This window comes from Haliotis rubra, unplaced genomic scaffold (assembly GCF_003918875.1).
Source record: "Haliotis rubra isolate DU_JTF1 unplaced genomic scaffold, ASM391887v1 Scf733, whole genome shotgun sequence".
NCBI lineage: Eukaryota > Metazoa > Mollusca > Gastropoda > Lepetellida > Haliotidae > Haliotis > Haliotis rubra.
In genome coordinates, this window is record NW_025767450.1 from 327,392 (window position 1) to 347,045 (window position 19,654).

At 41.2% G+C, this 19,654-nt stretch overlaps 1 protein-coding gene across 2 annotated transcripts in view; it reads right to left on the minus strand.

Annotated features, from left to right (window-relative positions):
• The window catches only part of LOC124259706 (pyruvate dehydrogenase phosphatase regulatory subunit, mitochondrial-like), a 53,712-nt gene extending 44,576 nt beyond the window's left edge, over positions 1–9,136 (minus strand). The window contains exons 1-9 of one of the 2 annotated variants that reach the window (XM_046693896.1): positions 8,674–9,135; positions 6,063–6,193; positions 4,184–4,265; positions 3,527–3,608; positions 3,061–3,142; positions 2,301–2,422; positions 1,765–1,879; positions 1,210–1,362; positions 288–412 (exon numbers count right to left, since the gene is read on the minus strand). In XM_046693896.1, the coding sequence (XP_046549852.1) occupies positions 288–412; positions 1,210–1,362; positions 1,765–1,879; positions 2,301–2,422; positions 3,061–3,142; positions 3,527–3,608; positions 4,184–4,265; positions 6,063–6,193; positions 8,674–8,945 (1,164 nt within the window). In that variant the 5' untranslated portion in view covers positions 8,946–9,135. Of the gene's footprint in view, positions 1–287; positions 413–1,209; positions 1,363–1,764; positions 1,880–2,300; positions 2,423–3,060; positions 3,143–3,526; positions 3,609–4,183; positions 4,266–6,062; positions 6,194–8,673 lie in introns of both variants that reach the window. The other variant, XM_046693897.1, reaches the window with a different exon arrangement.
• Between the last annotated feature and the right edge of the window lie 10,518 nt (positions 9,137–19,654).

Consider the following 19,654-nt stretch of genomic DNA (forward strand, 5'->3'; position numbering starts at 1 on the left):
AATGCTATGTGGTGAAAATAACCTATCACTTTTCACCTGTGGTGAAATAAGCAAGTTACTAATGCACACACTGGTAAAGTGTTCCTGTGTCATTTACTGTAATATACTGAAGTTATTTCGGTTTGCTGTTGATCCAAAATTTATAATGTATATTCGATGTGAGACTGATCCTCTCGCTTCGATGTGTAAAACCTCATGGCGTGTCCAGAACAAGAATATAAGGAACCGAAGCTCATCCACGTGTTATGTTATTACTGACGTCCACAGCCTCGAGACAATACATTTACCTCGGCCGATTCTCCAAGGATCCAGTTGGAGTCGGGTGTGAAACTCTCCGGGCCGTTAAAGAGCTGCCTCACTTCCGCCGTCTCAATGCAAGGCATTCGTACCAGGGTCTCATCCATTAGAACCTCTACAAACAACACAGAATCACTGTTGTAATACACATGAACACTGTTGTAATATACAGAAACACTGTTGTAATATACAGAAACACTGTTGTAATAGACAGACTCACTGTAGTAATATACAGAAACACTGTTGTAATAGACAGAAACACTGTTGTAATATACAGAAACACTATTGTAATAGACAGAGACGCTGTTGTAATAGACAGAAACATTGTTGTAATGTGCAGAATCACAGTTGTAATGTGCAGAATCACTGTTGTAATATGCAGAATCACAGTTGTAATGTGCAGAATCACAGTTGTAATATGCAGAATCACTGTTGTAATGTGCAGAATCACTGTTGTAATGGGCAGAATCACAGTTGTAAAAGGATGATGTTACAGATATTCACTCTATGAACTGTGCAAAATCGCAGTTACTATTTACAGGAACAACACGTATGATACACTGTTCATTCACTCAAGACGGCTATTGCTACAACACATATGATACACTGTTCATTCACTCAAGACGGCTGTTGCTGTGAGTGTTCAGGCACTTGACAATCTCATGTTGCTGCACACAGGAAAGTCACGCAGGAGACTGGGGCTCTGAGTATGACAATCCATGCACCGACCTGCCCCTGTAGCTGCTCCAGTATACTTTGTTACCATTATAATGTAGAAAATGTAGCAAGCTGATAATGATTACGAGAAATTAAGTGACAGGTGGATATTGGAGAGTATATCAGTCCTATTGTATTGTTATACAAACATGTTTAGGGTCGCTGTGTAGAGTCCTGTACACGAGAACTACTCACGGAAGTGGTCCCAATCTTCTGGCAGCGATTGGAACTCAAACTTATCTGGAATACCATGCGTGAACACTGGCTTGCCCACCGGCTCGAATCCCCCAACCATAATACCACCATTCCATTCCCGGAAAGTGGTGTAGCCGTCAAAGTCTCGAATAACTGAAACAGGAAACACTCGAAGCAGCCCGTACACCTAGGCAGAATCAGCGATATATACATACCACGATAAGTATCTAGTAAACAATGACATCTTCAATACGCTTGGTGACAATGTAGTGACCTTACTAGTGAAATATGTAACGTACTGTAACAAAGTGTCTGGTTACAGCTCTCCTACCTGGCATGTTGCTGGGGACACCTTCAATAGGCTTGGTGACAATGTAGTGACTTTACTTGTGAGATATGTAACGTACTGTAACAAAGTGTCTGGTAACAGCCCTCTCATAGGTACCTGGCATTTTGCTGGGGACACCTTCAATATAGGCTTGGTGACAATGTAGTGGCCTTGCTAGTGAGATATGTAACGTACTGTAACAAAGTGTCTGGTTGCACCCCTCCTACCTGGCATGTTGCTTGGGACGCCTTCAATAGGCTTGGTGACAATGTAGAAGTGTTCACAGGAGTGTAAGGGAACTTTCACTTCCGGGGATGACTTCTTGCCAATCTCATGAGCCCACTGCAGCAGACAAAAGTCATCAGTTAGTTCGTACTCACACACAACGTGCAGAGGCATCAGCTTTAACATCTTCACTGGATGTCCACAGCACCTGGTGATGCTGCCAGTTGCAATGAGGAAATGTCTTTTTTTTCTCAGTAATTAAATCAGTATCTGGTCATACCATGGCCAGAAATTGAAAAAATAATATAAGTTATGGCGGGGAAAGACTGAACTCTACCCGTTTGAGATCCAGGCGTCAGTGAGTCCAGGTTTTTTTCAGTGAACACTAAGCCAGGAAAATCAAGGCGTTCAGCTTGACAAGCCAACACTGTACAAACAAGCTCCTCCTCCAGCCTCTCTCTCCTGAAAGATGTGTTATGACATGCGTTCATCATTCTGGAGACGCACACAAACATTGTGACACCTAGATATCACCTACCTGTCCCCCACAGTTCACGAAGTATTCACAGTTGATTGTACCAAGGGAAGTTTTCACAGCATAGACTCGGTCATTTTTGGTGAGAATTCTGTCAAGTTGCACACCCTCCATCACCTTCACTCCTGGAAAACACAACACCAGGCTACTGAAGCTCACCTTCTTGCATGGCAGTTGATAAAGTACAGAAGCATAATTTGTTCAGTTCTTTTGTCCTTTCATGAATATATAAAATGACTCTGGTCGAGATTCTAAGTAGGAAATGATTCTCAGTATCTTAAGCAGCAACCAGAGACTTGCCAGACTTAGTCACCGTGTTGTATTTGTACTCTGATGACATTAGATGTTCCACTTGATCAAACAATATCATTCACAACTCCGTCTCGATTACATGTCAGTTGCCAGTACATATGTGGCATGTTGCTACTTTTAGTGTGAAAAAATAAACTGGAAGATGTAAAACTATACAGGCGACTCAAGGTTATATTGTTTCAGCTCTCAATAGGTCATGTCTGGATGTGAACAAAATGGTTCACACTTTGATCGTTGAACGAAACACAATACTTTCTGAATGACCAAAAGAGATGAAAGATGACAATTACAGAGTTCAAAGTTCAGACACAACCAAATCTCAGGACAAATGACATTCCCTAGAATATTACCATCTTTACCCTGATGCCGACGGCAACATCTGTTTTGTGGACTCACCAAGAATCTAAAAAAACATTTCTGATAAGTAAATGTGTCTTTTTCAAACACGAACCTTTCTCTTTTGCCAGTCTACTCAGCACCATGGCAACATCTGGGGCGGTTGTGACGCCATCTTCTGGAATCCACAAGCCTCCCTGCACAGTACCAGCCAGTGATAAGACGACAAACATTCTATACCATGTGGACTATGTGGTGTTCCACCAGTTATGAAAGAAACCTCAGTGAAATTAGGATGATCTCTGGAGTTTCCTCGGTATCACAAACCTATGGATATATGCATGGATGTGGTGCCTCACACAAAGGGTCATCATTGCTACAAAAACTTCATCAGCACTAACACTTCACTGTGTACATTGAGCTGAACACCCCTTATCTTGGACAGATTAAATACAATGTAGATCTTACCACTAGGTCATCATGACGTACAAGAGGGTTGATGTCCAGTACTAACACTTCACGGTGTACATTGAGCTGAACACCCCTTATCTTAAACAGATTAAATACAATGTAGATCTCACCACTAAGTCATCATGGCGTACAAGAGGGTTGATGTCGGCGATCTCTGACGGACTCACAATGTGGGATTCCACACCACCATATCTGTACAGGAAAAAGATGAGTCTCAGAGTGACATTTGTGACCTGCTTGATTCCCCTCCGACACAATACTCTCTGTATGGGCATCTGATAAACTCTCCACAGAAGGGACAAATGAAACCTTAGTGAACTCTCCCAGAACAGTCTATATGAAGGGAGACCTTGAGTTTTTCCAATACCAAAACACATTGACCATATTTCATAAGAAACTCTTTTCATAATCAAATTCTCTTTGAACAAATGCTAGAAGCACAGTCTAGTGTAAATTCTGATGACATAGTATTCATGTGTCTATGAATGATTATTAAACGGTGAGGATACCAGGTGCCAGCGAAAGGATTAGCGTGGTACCTGTCATAAACACATCCAAAGGCAAGGCAATTGTTAACCTGATAAAACATAAGAACACATGGTACAAGTCACAGGAAAAAATAGCATCAGACATATTTTTTTCCACTGATGCATTAAATTTGGAAGTGTTCCGCAAACCCAAAACACAGATTCAGAGGTACGGCTGTCAGTTACTATACACGATCTGGGTGAGTCACCTTCAGACATGGTCACATTAGTAAATCTAACCTGCTGATGGCTTGTTTCCGCCTCAGGTCTGTCATTCGGTCTTTGGTCCGAGCCAGTAAAATACTGCCACACTGTTTCCACCCTGTACAAAACACAAGCAGTTTACAATGTGATGCCAAATCCCCTGCCCCGTAACCAATAATTGTTTCTTGTATTCAGTCTCTACTGTTTTCCGCTATAAACTCCACTTTACTTTACTGCCAAATACACTTCCTAGGAACCAATAATTGTTTTCGTCTGTTCAGAGCCTCCACTGGATGCTCCTCTCAACTTTACTGTGAACCTGGTCATGTTGACCACTCACCCTAACCTTGTTGACCACTCACTCTGACCTTGTTGACCACTCACCCTGACCTTGTTGACCACTCACCCTAACCTTGTTGACCACTCACTCTGACCTTGTTCACCACTCACCCTAACCTTGTTGACCACTCATCCTGACCTTGAACACTCACCCTGACCTTGTTGATCACTCACCCTGATCTTGTTGACCACTCACCCTGACTTTGTTGACCACTCACCCTGACCTTGTTGACCACTCACCCTGACCTTGTTGACCACTCACCCTGATCTTGTTGACCACTCACCCTGACCTTGTTGACCACTCACCCTGACCTTGTTGACCACTCACCCTGACCTTGTTGACCACTCAACCTGACCTTGGTGGCCACTCACCCTGACCTTGTTGACCACTCACCCTGACCTTGTTGACCACTCACCCTGACCTTGTTGACCACTCACCCTGACCTTGGTAGCCACTCACCCTGACCTTGTTGACCACTCACCCTGACCTTGTTGGCCACTAAACCTGACCTTTTGTCCACGCACCCTGACCTTGTTGACCACTCACCCTGACCTTGTTGACCACTCACCCTGACCTTGTTGACCACTCACTCTGACCTTGTTGACCACTCACCCTGACCTTGTTGACCACTCACTCTGACCTTGTTGACCACTCACCCTGACCTTGTTGACCACTCACCCTGACCTTGAACACTCACCCTGACCTTGTTGATCACTCACCCTGATCTTGTTGACCACTCACCCTGACTTTGTTGACCACTCACCCTGACCTTGTTGACCACTCACCCTGACCTTGTTGACCACTCACCCTGACCTTGTTGACCACTCACCCTGACCTTGTTGACCACTCACCCTGACCTTGTTGACCACTCACCCAGACCTTGTTGACCACTCACCCTGACCTTGTTGACCACTCACCCTGACCTTGTTGACCACTCACCCTGACCTTGTTGACCACTAAACCTGACCTTTTGTCCACGCACCCTGACCTTGTTGACCACTCACCCTGACCTTGTTGACCACTCACCCTGACCTTGTTGACCACTAAACCTAACCATGTTGACCACTCACCCTGACCTTGTTGACCACTCACCCTGACCTTGTTTACCACTCAACCTGACCTTGTTGACCACTCACCCTGACCTTGTTGACCACTCACCCTGACCTTGTTGACCACTAAACCTGACCATGTTGACCACTCACCCTGACCTTGTTGACCACTCACCCTGACCTTGTTGACCACTCACCCTGACCTTGTTGACCACTCACCCTTTCCTTGTTGACCACTAAACCTAACCATGTTGACCACTCACCCAGACCTTGTTGACCACTCACCCTGACCTTGTTGACCACTCACCCTGACCTTGTTGACCACTCACCCTGACCTTGTTGACCACTAAACCTGACCTTTTGTCCACGCACCCTGACCTTGTTGACCACTCACCCTGACCTTGTTGACCACTCACCCTGACCTTGTTGACCACTAAACCTGACCATGTTGACCACTCACCCTGACCTTGTTGACCACTCACCCTGACCTTGTTGACCACTAAACCTGACCATGTTGACCACTCACCCAGGCCGTGTCCCTCTTCCTCCAGCCTCCTGTACAGATTCCTGCTGTAGTTCATCAGCTTCATTTCCGTCAGACTGGACCGAACACAGCCGATCAGACCCGCAGAGTGCCACGTTGTTCCACATGTCAGTCTGTGAACAGAATGATGTTCAACTTTCCTTTATTTTGCGAGCTTGTGTGAAGTAACCACATCAGATTCTTGTATCCTGCGTGTAGGATTCGTCACAAGTATCGAAAGTACTCGATAATCCCAAATATGTATAACATGTTGGATTTGACCACTTTCTAAAAGCCATTGTGTATTCATAGCTTCGTCAATGGGAGCCGTGCCAATTTACACTTGTCAGAGGGGTACACAAGGTAGACGATCTAGACTATCAGTTGTGAGACATCCATGTTTGTGGAAGCCATAGTGGTTGAGTGTGTTAGATCTCTGGCTTTGAGTGCTGGTTATTAGATGCCTAACACTGATTGTATGGGACGAGACTAAAAAACAAAACCTACTAGAATAGACAGACAGATTTTATTCAGTAATATTGGCCAACTGGCCCATTATACAATTGTTGTTACATTTTAGTTGTCACGTGGTAAGAAAAACTATATTTAAACACTGCTTCAAATATTCTTGGAGAATACACACTTCAGAAATTTGGCTATTGCTTTAACGGTACATCTGTTTTGTGAATTCAACAAATTTATCATTTGGGATTTGCATACATAGATGCCATCAAGGAATCTTAAATATTTTCTTCTCAAATCATTATATTCTGGACATTGTAGTAAAATATGAAATTCATCCTGAACTTGTCCGCTGTTACAGTGGTTACATAAAGTGTGCTGTCTCTCAGCATCCTTGTTTCGTCTGGCTGCATTCACATTCAAATTATGTAGAGAAATCCGGAATTTACAAAATACCTTCAGTAACGTCTTATCATGAAACAGGTATGCAATATACGCTTCAGGGTAAAATCCTGAAACTTTACAAGACTATAATTACTAAAAAAATATCCACTAATCTTTGCTTAAACACATACAAGAACAATTTTTCATCCCCAATATTTTGGCATTGTGAATACCCACAAGCAAACAGCAAAATACCGATATCTGAAACCCAGTTCATTTTACCCCAGTTCTTTCAACACTTTATAACATTGATGTGGATATCTGTTTTCACCATTCTGACCTATTTCATCCAATATTTAACAGCGCATTGCCTACTTAAAACAAACATATTGGTACGAACCATTTCACCTAATATTGACTTATTCGATGCGAATTTCCCAACACACAGGAAACGTTGGTAATAGGATGTTTGCACCTTTTCAATACAGTCATGATATTTACGGCCCCATATTTCCGATGCATACAACAAAATAGGTGCAATTTTACCATCGAAGATATTACGTGCTGTCGAAAAAGAATTTTACACTACCAAATGTCCATTGTTCATTTTTGGCAACTATTCCCCCGTTTCTGAATACGACTATATTTGTCTTGTCCAAATTTAATTGAAGTCCCCAGTTTAAACAAAACGAATGCAGGACATTTAATTGCCTTTGCATATTTACAACAGTACAGGAGAATAGAACAACGTCATCGGCAAATAGAAGCAGCATAATATCAATTATATCCTGAGATACAAATATACCTTGGGAACAATTTTCATACAGTTCATGTACTAATTCATTTATAAAGAAAATGAAAAGAATGGGGCTGAGCATACAGCCTTGACGAACACCACTGGAGGTAGAAAATGGCTGTGTTTGACAATTTCCAACATTAACAAAAGCTTTAACAGATGTATACATATTTTCCAAAATATGTACCCTACGGAGAAAGTATAATGATGACCACTTTCTGCAAGGCATTGTGTATTTGCCGCATAGAGGAGGTATATAATTCCGTTATAACTAATTCATTTCTGCTGACTGTCAGAATTATCTCGCTTTGAAATAGAAAAAGTGTAAAACAAGGTACAAAATCATCATATCCCCAAATACACACACACTACGTAACCCTGCCACACCCATCACTATTTCCCGCTGTTCTTCATATAAATCAGGCATTCACATCCAGACATAAATGACCCAATCTAACACCCCCATCCCACATCCCCCACCCCCAACAGTGACCCACTATCCACCAATTTTCACCAGAACCCCTTCCATAGAACCATACAATGATTCTGATGCAACATTTTTCAGCACTATTCCAGCTATATGGCGGCGGCCTGTAAATAACCTAATCTGGCTATATGGCGGCAATCCAGTGATAAGCAGCATGAGCATCTATCGATGCAATTGGGAATAGATGACTTCGAAGCTATGAATACACAATGCCATTTAGAAAACGCTCAGATGTAATATTTGGGATTACATTTTCTCCGTAAAATACAGATTCTAGTATCTGGATTCACAACTCACGTTCCAAGAGTCAGGCACCTAATCATGCACACAATAAATACAGACACACTGAGCTTCCACACAACACAGACACAACACACAGTAAATGCACGAATTCATACAAGGTCATTGCAACATGCACAAAAGACAGATATGGTCACAGTGGTAGTCACACAACACAGACGGGAGATATGTACTGTGAGACCCACCTTCCCTGTTCCAGCAACACCACGTCCGTCACACCCCGCTCCGCCAGGTGATACACGACGGAGGACCCCACCACGCCTCCGCCACACACCACCACCCTCGCCTGCTGGGGTAGTGACGACACACCTGTGCTGTATGTTCTCCTGTCAAGTGTCCCACTGCTCAGACCTCTGTACTGCCTCATGCAACACTCCACTGACCGGTTCCTGTTTGTGGGTACAGAGATCCATGTTCTGGTCAGTGAATAACATCTGGACAGGGCGCCTTTATACATGTTGATATTCAGCAGTTCGCCACTCCACCTTACAGCTGTGCTCGGCAATATCCCCTCAGAGAAAGGTCTGCTCGTGTGAGATCATTCATTGCTTAAATCCGCTATCTGCTATGGCCCCTTTCCTCTGCCTGTCGAATAACATAATCCGGTTTATTCTCGTTTGCTTTCTGAACATCTGTCCTGACATGGATATGAAACAGTAACATGTGAAGGCCTGTTAAACTGTGTTGTGGTTTTTCTAGGCTCTAACATTGACGTGTCTGACTGTGTTGTGGGTGTCCAAGGCTGTAACATTGACGTCTCATTCTGTGTTGTGGGTGTATAAGGCTCTAACATTGACGTGTCTTACTGTGTTGTGGGTGTCCAAGGCTGTAACATTGACGTGTCATTCTGTGTTGTGGGTGTATAAGGCTCTAACATTGACGTGTCATACAGTGTTGTCTGTGTCCAAGGCACTAACTTGTCGTGTCATACTATTTTGGCGTTCAATGCCCTAATATTGACGTGTCATACTGTGTTGTGGGTGTCCAAGGCTCTAATATGGACGTGTCAATCTGTGTTGTGGGTGTCTAAGGCTCTAACATTGCCGTGTCTGTGCTGTGGGTTTACAAGGCTCTAACATTGACGTGTCATACTGTGTTGAGGGTGTTCAAAGCTGTAACATTGACGTGTCATACAGTGGTGTCGGTGTCCAAGCCTCTAACATTGACGTGTCATACTGTTGTGGGTGTACAAGGCTCTAACATTGTCGTGTCATAGTGGGTTGCGTGTGCCCAAGGCTCTAACATTGACGTGTCATAGTGGGTTGTGGGCGCCCAATGTTCTGACATTGACATGTCATACTGTGTTGTGGGTGTCCAGGGCTCTAACACTATCATGTCAATCTGTGTTGTGGGTGTCCAAGGCTCTAACATGGTCGTGTCATTCTGTGTTATGGGTGTCCAAGGCTCTAACATTGACGTGTCATTCTGTGTTGTGGGTGTCCAAGGCTCTAACATTGTCGTGTCAATCTGTGTTGTGATTGTCCAAGGCTCTAACATTGCCGTGTCATTCTGTGTTGTGGGTCTCCAAGGCTCTAGCATTGCCGCGTTATACTGTGTTGTGGGTGTGCAAGGCTCTAAAATTGTTGTGTCATTCTGTGTTGTGGATGTTCAAGGCTCTGACATTGCCGTGTTATTCTGTGTTGTAAGTGTCCAAGGCTGAAGCACCACAGTGTTATGTTGTGCTGTAAGTGTACTGGGTTGGGGCATAACAGTGTTATATTGCGTTGTATGTGTCCTGGGTTGGGTCATAACAGTGTTATTTTGTGTTGTATGTGTCCAGGGTTGGGTCATAACAGTGTTATATAGTGCTGTATGTGTCCTGGTTTGGGTCATAACAGTGTTATACTGTGTTGTATGTGTCCTGGGTTGGGTCATAACAGTGTTATATTGTGTTGTGGGTGTCCTAGGTTGAAGCTTGACAGTGTTATACATTATCAATTCAGTCCTGAGCATACGATGCTGATCTGAAAGACCCACGATGGCAAACAGCTCAGAAGTATTTGAAATAAATCCAAACAAAACATTCTTGATCAGCATAGTTTTCTGTGAGACTGAAATTGCTAGCGTGACCTTCCTTTCAATTACGAGTCTACCGACCTAAAAATGCATCGATCCGACCACTGAATGGGAATATATAATTAGTAAATTCATCAGCATGAACTGTTTTTCCTGTCTAGCTGAATGCATAAATTATCTGTTTATGCATGTCTATGAATCTAAGCGTAGTACAGTAATATGTCACAGAGCTCATAGGATTAGACATAGCAAATGTAAGCGCTACATCCCTACCATAGAGGTAGTCTCTGAGATGGACACTCTGGTTCGTCGATCAAAGTTAACAACATATCTATTGGATCCACTCTCGCATGAATATTTTGGATGTTTCCGGAATAGACATGAAATTCACCCAGTTTAAAGATAGCGAGAAAGGCACCAGCTATGAATGGGACGTGATTCTAATTGTTTCATCCTGTCAGAGAGGTTAGACATAGATATCAGCCTTTAAACAGTGTAATTCGACAAGTAAAAAAAATCTGTAGTTCACTTAGCGATACAGTGGAGGATAGCGAGATCGAGACGTCGTGTCAACTAAGTTTAGGCTGTGTAAACAAACCCTACTGACTGCTTCATTGCCTTACACTTATGCTTATAAAGTCAGGTGGTTGTTGTTAGAAATGTAAAACCTAGCCTAAAGATAGTGAGAAAGGTTATATATATGTAGATCATGAGTAGGAAGGAAGAGAGTGGCTTTTATCAATAGCTTTCTCCAAGGTATATACATGTAGTAATGACCGCTCAACTACTGCGGGTGAAATGGGGACACTGTTTCAAACACTCGTTAGGTCTCATGCTGGCTTACAGATCGACCGGTTTACAGATCGCGTTGACTGGGTAAGAATATTTAAATCAAAGCAATTATATATACTATTCTGTAACGGTATGCGCGATCTAGTTCTGTATGTATGGGATTCTATCTTTAGCAGCATGCGTTGAAACAGGAGTAGACATGACTGAAGAGTGATGTTGTCATCTAGGCAGTTATCTCCCTTTCCTATTTCGTTTCAATGCGATAACTAATGTGAGCAGTACCACTGCCTAACCAACACATTTTCAGAATAATATCAATCAAGTTTATGTGAATGGGGGTTATTTAAAATATAATACTTTTGCACTGGCCCATATTGTAGGCTACAATACGTAATTGTATAAGTTACACTATAAAATACGCCCTCGTGTATATAGAGTCGACAGTATTTAACACACTACCTCGTGTATATAGAGTCGACAGTATTTAACACACTACCTCGTGTATATAGAAGAAGAAGAAGAAGAAGGGTTTATTTTGTATAAAGGCCATACGACCCACCGTACAAGGTGGTACAATAATGATTTTGGTTACCATTTTCATACAACGCTAACAGGAGCAGAATAAACATGTTCTAAGAACTTGACAAAATTATTTATGATGTTATTGTCGGATGATGTACATATGCTGCGGAGTGAATAATAATATCCATGGACCGTTTTCGGAATGTAACGCCGACGCATATCCTCATAGCGTTTACAAATATAGACAATATGGATTTCATCCTCAATACTTTTACAGTGTTTACATAATACAATATCATCATTGCAGGAGGCAGTACCTCTTCTAATATATTTGATACCTAGTGCATTACACCCTGATCTAAATAATGTGAACAGACGCTTGCACTTATTACTTATGTTCAATGATAAATATTTTTCACAGGTCAACAGAGATTTATGGGACTTATAGAAAGACAGCGAAGGAACATCTAGGGACAAATGCCACTCTTGCATAGAGCAGTTGTTAATTCTTTCAGTAAACATATATAGAAACATTTTCGTATCACCGACATCTTGTGAAATCCAAGCTGTACCAAAGCCAAGATAAAATAACAAATCACTGACATGCCGAGCCCATGTGGGACGTTTCCTGAATTCAACAGATAATAAAAAATTATAACATTGATATGGATATCTACTTTGATGCATTCTTAATAATCTTAGCCAGTATTTAATACATTTGACATAATAAACATTGCTTAAGGGTGCCCTCCCACATTCCCCATATGCAACAGCATTAGATGATCTGTAACTAATCTGAAGTAAAAATTTGCAAAATTTTCGATGGACAATTTCAATACTTTCTCTCTTTTTAAAACCCCATATCTCAGCACCATATGTTAGAATTGGTACAATCTTTTATCAAAAATATAAAATCCTTCTGAGAGTGACATATCATATCGTCTTATAAATGACTTGATCGGCCACAGTGCCTTATTAGCTTGATCAGATAATGTTTTACATGCCCTAGTCCAAATCAATTTGGGAGTTATCATAAGTCCTAGATATTTATAAATATTAACAGTTTCCATTCGAATGCCATTATAGAACCATTTTTCGTGTTTGGACAAGGGTCCACCCATTTTAAAAACAATTATTTTACTTTTATCCGTATTAATATCCATGCCCCATTTATGGGAATACATATGTAGGGCGTCAAGGCGGCGCTGTAATCTAACAACAGTATCAGCTATCAAAACCAAATCATCTGCAAATAACAGAGCAATAATATTCAACATATTTTCGGAGATAAATATACCATCATCAAACTTATTTTCTAAGGTCAATACAAGCTCATTAATATATAAAGAAAATAATACCGGACTAAGGACACAGCCTTGCCGAACCCCACAGGTGCTATCAAAATATTCAGTTAATTTCTTACCATACTCATAGGTTACAGTGGCCTTGACATTAGTATACATATTTTTAATCAACTTGAAAAAATTTCCATGGATCCCATTTTGCAAAAGAACATACAGTAATTTAAACCTATTCACCATGTCAAAGGCCTTGCGAAAATCTATGAATGCAATATATATCTTCCCATTTTTACGTGTTAAATACTTCTGAATGATTGTCTGGAGAATAAAGATACTGTCCACAGTCGAATGGTCTGTCTTAAATCCACCCTGATATTCTCCAATTATCTCACGAAGTTGCAAAAAGTACTCCAATCTTTTGTTTAGAACCAAACAAAAATTTTGCTCATTACATTCAGAAGAGAGATCCCCCTATAATTATTCGGGTCAGATCTACTACCTTTCTTATGTAGTGGGATAATAATGCCAGTTGACCAGGAATTTGGCCACAAGCCGGATGAGAGTATCTTGTTGAACAGTAATACTAAATAGGGAACTATTATATGTTCAGAAACTTTGAAAAACTCTGCGGGAATACCATCATCGCCTGGGGATTTGTTACATTTTAGATGTTTGACAGCATTTATCACATCCTGATCTGTAAAGTCACATGATAGAATATCATCGTCATTGATACAATCAACACATGTATTAAAGTCATGTTTATCAACATATGATTTGGCATCTTCTGAAAAGTTGCCATCTTCTGGCAACGTTGGGTTTAACAAGTCCTTAAAGTACTCAGCCCATGTTCATGGCGTTACACTTTCTTCCATGGCGCGAGTTGTGGTATATTTTTTCACAAGTCGCCAAAATGCTGAGCAGTCTCTGGAACAAGCTGCATCATGTATTTTTTGAGTAATGGAACGTTTATAGCTATCTTTCTTAGTTTTACAAGTCTGTTTGAACTGAGATCTAATGTCTTTGTATCTATTCAGATTCTCAAATGTTGTTGTTTTTCTAAACACATTAAGCAGTTTATACTTTTCATGTTTAAGAGTCTGACACTGTTGATCAAACCATTCTGGTTGTTGTTTAGCGTTGATGGTTTTGGGTTGTCTACATTCCATATCTCGCCCCCAGGTTTGCAGAATGCGCTGCAGTATGTTTAATGCTTTGTCAGTGTTGACATGTAGACTGATTATAAAGTCCTGAAACAAATCACTTGTATCAGCATTTTGCAGGTTATCAAGATATAATTGTGATTTTTCATTTTTCCATTTAATTTTATTTCTGCTACTACAATGAAAATACTTATCATCGGCTGGCCTGTCCACATCGAACAGGGATGAGATTGTGGTTGTGAGTGGGAGATGATCAGACTCCGTGTGAGAGACACTCTTGAAGTCCTCCACATAACGGTATAACGATGCTGACACTGCAATGCAGTGTCCGGTGTGCTACAACTGGTAGGACCAATATATGTATAGTCCCCCTCATCTGAAAATCTGCCATTTAACAGGTAGCATCCAAATGTTTTGCATAAGTCTAGTAATTCTCTTCCATAGTTATTTACAACAAGATCTTTATTTTTACGATTTGGGTACACAGGTGGGGCATCAAGTTCCTCGTATGTATCCTCGTCCATAGGTAGAAAATCAACACTATCATCAACAATATAGTCTAATTCAGCGCCAGTTCTGCCATTAAAATCGCCACAAATAATGAAGTCAGTATCTGGATATTCGTTTTTCATTGCCACAATGTAACCTTCCAATCGCTCAACCCCATCGTTACTGTTAGGTTTTTCCGGTGTTATATAGACACAACCCAGAATAAGCCTTTTGCCTGACCGTATGCGCCGAATGGACACAAGAAACACGGCGTCCACCCACTCCTCGAGTACACGATGGGAAAGAGATGAAATACTGTCACCTATAAGTATTGCAACGCCACCGCTGAACCGGCCGATGTTGTTTATCTTAGGGCGAACTGATTGAAATGCTGTATAACAGGCAATTAAGTTACTAAAGTCATCATAACATTTGGCCCAGGTTTCGGTCAAACATATGATATCATATTTAGAGATAAAGTCACTAAAGTCTGGATGGATTACTTTACTATATAGGCCGTTTACATTCCAACACAATAGGCTTGTCAATGTCAATGTCGATATCAGTCACAGGGTCAAGGCCAACCTGCTACAGAACACTGTGGTTGGGGTCAGCATGACCTAGCGAGTGTGGTCCGTGTATATCTCCGGCGAATTTGACTAGAGCCCGGGAACTATCCGGCATGAACTTAACATCATCTATAACTAGAAAGTCACCTTTGATGTATGCTGTTTTGCCTTGGTCCCTGGCTTGTTTGAGGTGGGGTATGAGTTGTTTTCTTCTGAGTCTTGTTTTGGAGAGAAGTCCTCAGATATTCTCAATGTTGTGTTACCTTTCAGCTCTGCTTTAGCCTTGTTGAGGACGCTAAGTTTGTCGTCTCTGGAGACGAACTTCATCATGATAGGCGGGTTCCCCCCTTTGTTCACGCTTTGTACCCAATCTGTGGACAGTGTCGAAAAGAATATCATCTCCATTTTGTAGACATAATGTATCCTTCAGAAATGAATAAACTAGACTCTTCATACCGTCCTTCCATTTCCATTCTAAATCAAATCAAATTATTTCTTCTGGAGTAGTTCTCACTTTTATCAAGTTTGGCCTCTAAAGCAGTGATAGTGTTTGCCTGAGACGTCACTATCTTCCTAAGATCTCTATTTTCGGTTTGAATTCGTTCCAACTGATTATTTAATTTGGCATTGTTTTGGTCCACTGTATTTTTCAGGGTCGTTAGCATTTCACTCATGGACGCTATGGTCTTATTCAACGCATCAAATTGGCCAGTCAGTGCTTTTATAGACTCACTCACGCTGTTGTCCGCCTCGGTGTGCGGCTGGGATCCCCTCCCCCCTTGTGTTGGGGCCTGGTCCCGGGTTGGACTCGATGTCACCCGACAACAGAAGCTGCCATCTTGCATCAAATGTAAACATTGTATAGTCCGTGCAACTCATCTCGCACGTGCACATGCTTGACATTTCTTGACAATAATTAAAATTGTCTGTGCTGGGTAAATTAGAGAAAATATGTTCGGGATTAACACTGTATATCAGTGGACTGTGACTCATCAGCATGACAGTTAACGTGACACCAACTGCGTACAGCCTGTAGGCGAAATCCATACCTGGAGTCCATGTTGTCTCCGACATGTACTTGCGAACATGTTCAATTTGTCTGTGACCCCTTGGCATCTTAAAACACCCAATTCTACACCTCCAACTGTCCACGTCGATCCCCATTCTTCATTAAGCGTATTGTGTCCAAGAAAAAGGCACTACAAAGGCTTGACAAAGAAAGAAAACGTATGTTTTTTCTCCCGCGATGTCGTCGCCGTATCTACCTATTCAGGGGCAGGTAACCGTTAGAGTCGACAGTATTTAACACACTACCTCGTGTATATAGAGTCGACAGTATTTAACACACTACCTCTTGTATTACAGAATGTCAGAAAAACAAAGGTTTCTGGACAGTGTGGATTCTTTGTCTGATTTAGAGAAATGGGCTGCAGAGAATGGAATGATAAATGATGCTGATGTGAATTTAAAACGTATTGAACTGCTTGCAAATAACATTAGCCTTAGGGAAAATGTGACACCCTCTCAATCACAGCACACTTGTCATACTGAAGAGAAATCTTCTCCGCCATGTTAGGACAGTGCACAACAATGAGAGATATTACTGCGAGCAATGTGGAAAATGTTATTCCCGCCTGGATGCACTTCAAAGTCACAAATGTGAAGCTACTCTGAAGAGGAAGTGAAGTGAAACAGCTGCAGAAACCTTGGCGAAACGTCCCTGTCTGCAGCCTAAGAGTGACAGCAACATTCCAGCCAGATATACTATCTGTAATTGGTGTGGCCATTATAAATGCTTACTGCCAAACAAGCTATTCTGCATGAGTTGTTCGCGCTCAGGTCGCGAGTGCATGAGTTGCCACCGTCCTCTCCCTGAGCGCTTCTACAGTGAGCGTGTGGACCAGTGTGACGGCTGTGTGAGACGTCGTCAAATTTATGAACCAAGGCAGGGCAACCAGACTGGTGGGGGTCAAAGGTCAGCACTGGAAGGCTCACTGATGAAAACAACAATCACCTCTAGGGAAGCTAATAATGTGGATATCCTACAATTTCTAGCGGATGAAGAGACAAATATTGTTGATATCCTTCAAGATTTTATGTCAGAAAAGAAAGGTATGAAGTTGTTTCTCACTCTAAAGTTTAAATATATTAAGTATGACGAAAATAACCAAAGTCATTTGGCTGAACTTGTTCTGAGAAGTACCAATTTTTGGGTGAGTAACCTATCAGAAATTAATGAGCAGTTAGCTGAAGCTTTCCAAAAACTGTACACATCTTCTCAAGGGTTTCAAGCCGAGGGCAGTGGGTGGATCTTAGACCACATCATTCATCTTGAAGTGAATACAGCTGAATATGTCCCTTTGTCAGCATCCAGTTACATTCCTTTACCCAAATACTTGAAGAATAAAAAAGCTATTTTGAACATCCAAAACAATGATCAGAAATGTTTTGTCTGGTCTATTCTTGCGGCCTTGCACTCATTGCCATTTACTGAGCATACCAATAGAGTGTCAAAATATGTAGGATATGAATCAGAATCGAATATGTGTGGGATTGATATGCCTCTCCCTCTTTCTCAAATTTCCAAATTTGAAAACCAAAATGATATTTCTGTCAATGTTTATGGCTATGATGAGAAAGATGGAGTATTTCCACTTCATGTCAGTAAGCACAGGCGTGATAAGACAGTAGATTTATTACTACTGAGTCAGGGGGAAAAGAGGCATTTCTGTTTGATTAGAAACTTTAGCAGACTGATGGGAGACCGAACAAATAATGATGGAGCTGCTTTCTATTGCAGACACTGTCTTCATGGCTTCACCCAAAGGCATCTGTTAGAGAGTCATACACCCTATTGCTATGATCATAACATACAGAAAATAAAAATGCCTGAGGGAGAAAAAGCATGGGTAGCTTTCAAAAACATTCAGAATCAGCTCCGAGTGCCTTTTGTCATTTCTGCTGATTTTGAATCTATGACCAAACAAGTGACTGGGTGTCAACCTAATCCAGAAGGCTCCTTTACCTCGGTCTATCAAAAACATGAACCCTCTGGCTTTTGTTACAAAGTAGTCTCTACTAATCCAGACTATCATCAACCTGCCGTGGTGTATAGGGGTCCTAATGTCATAGCTCATTTCAATGATTGTTTGTTGAATGAGGAAAAAGCTATTCAAGAAAAGTTGAAAGAAACCTTTCCCATCCATATGACAGAGGCTGATCAGGTAGCATTTCAGGAGGCTGACACATGTCATATCTGTCAGCAAGCATTTGATGTAAAGTCGATAAAAGCGAGGGATCATGACCATTTGAAGAAAACCAATAATTATCGGGGTGCTGCTCTTCAAAACTGCAATCTTCAGTTGAATTAAATAAAAAGTATAAGACATCAAGAGAAAAAGAATAAAGGACAGAAAGGGAGTGAAGACAAGCAATTCTTCATGCCTATAATCTTCCATAACTTGAAGAATTTTGATAGTCATATCTTGTTAAAACATTTAGACAAAAGCTACAAAGGAAAACTGGAGTGCATTGCGCAAAATTTGGAGAAATATATTTCTTTCTCATTGGGCAGATTAAGATTTATTGACTCTTTGGTTTGCAATATGGTAAAAGACTGTTGTGATGAGATTAAAAATAAAAAGGTTATAAACTTGGATAAATGTGCCACTAAATTCAAACATTGATTCTGGGAATATGGCAATGATGAACAAAGGAATTACTCTTACGAAAGGGGCTTTATCCATACGACTTCATGAATGATGAATCCAAATTTAGAATGAATCATCTCCCAAAACAGGAGGACTTTTACAATAGATTGACCGAGAGTTCTATTTCTGATGAGGATTATGCTCATGCCCAACAAGTTTGGTCAACTTTTCAAATACAAAACTTGGGAGAGTACCATGATTTGTATATGAAAACTGATGGTTTACTTTTGGCCAACGTATTTGAAGACTTTAGAGACATGTGTCATGAAAACTATGATCTAGACAGCGCTCATTATTATACTCTTCCTGGGTTTGGATGTGATGCCATGTTGAAAATGGATCAAGTGGAGCTTGAACTCTTGACAGATATAGAAAAACATCTCGTGCTGGAAAGAGGATGGAGGGGTAGCATATCTTGTATATCAACAAAACATGTTTCCAGTAATAACCCTCTTATGAAAACCAGAACGTTTAATCCCGATGATCCCATAAGCTATCTCATGTACTGGGGTGCTAACAACCTGTATGGGTGGGCCATGTCACAAGCCCTACCTGAACGAGAGTTTCAGTGGGTGGAGAATGTAGACCAAATTGGTGTTATGAA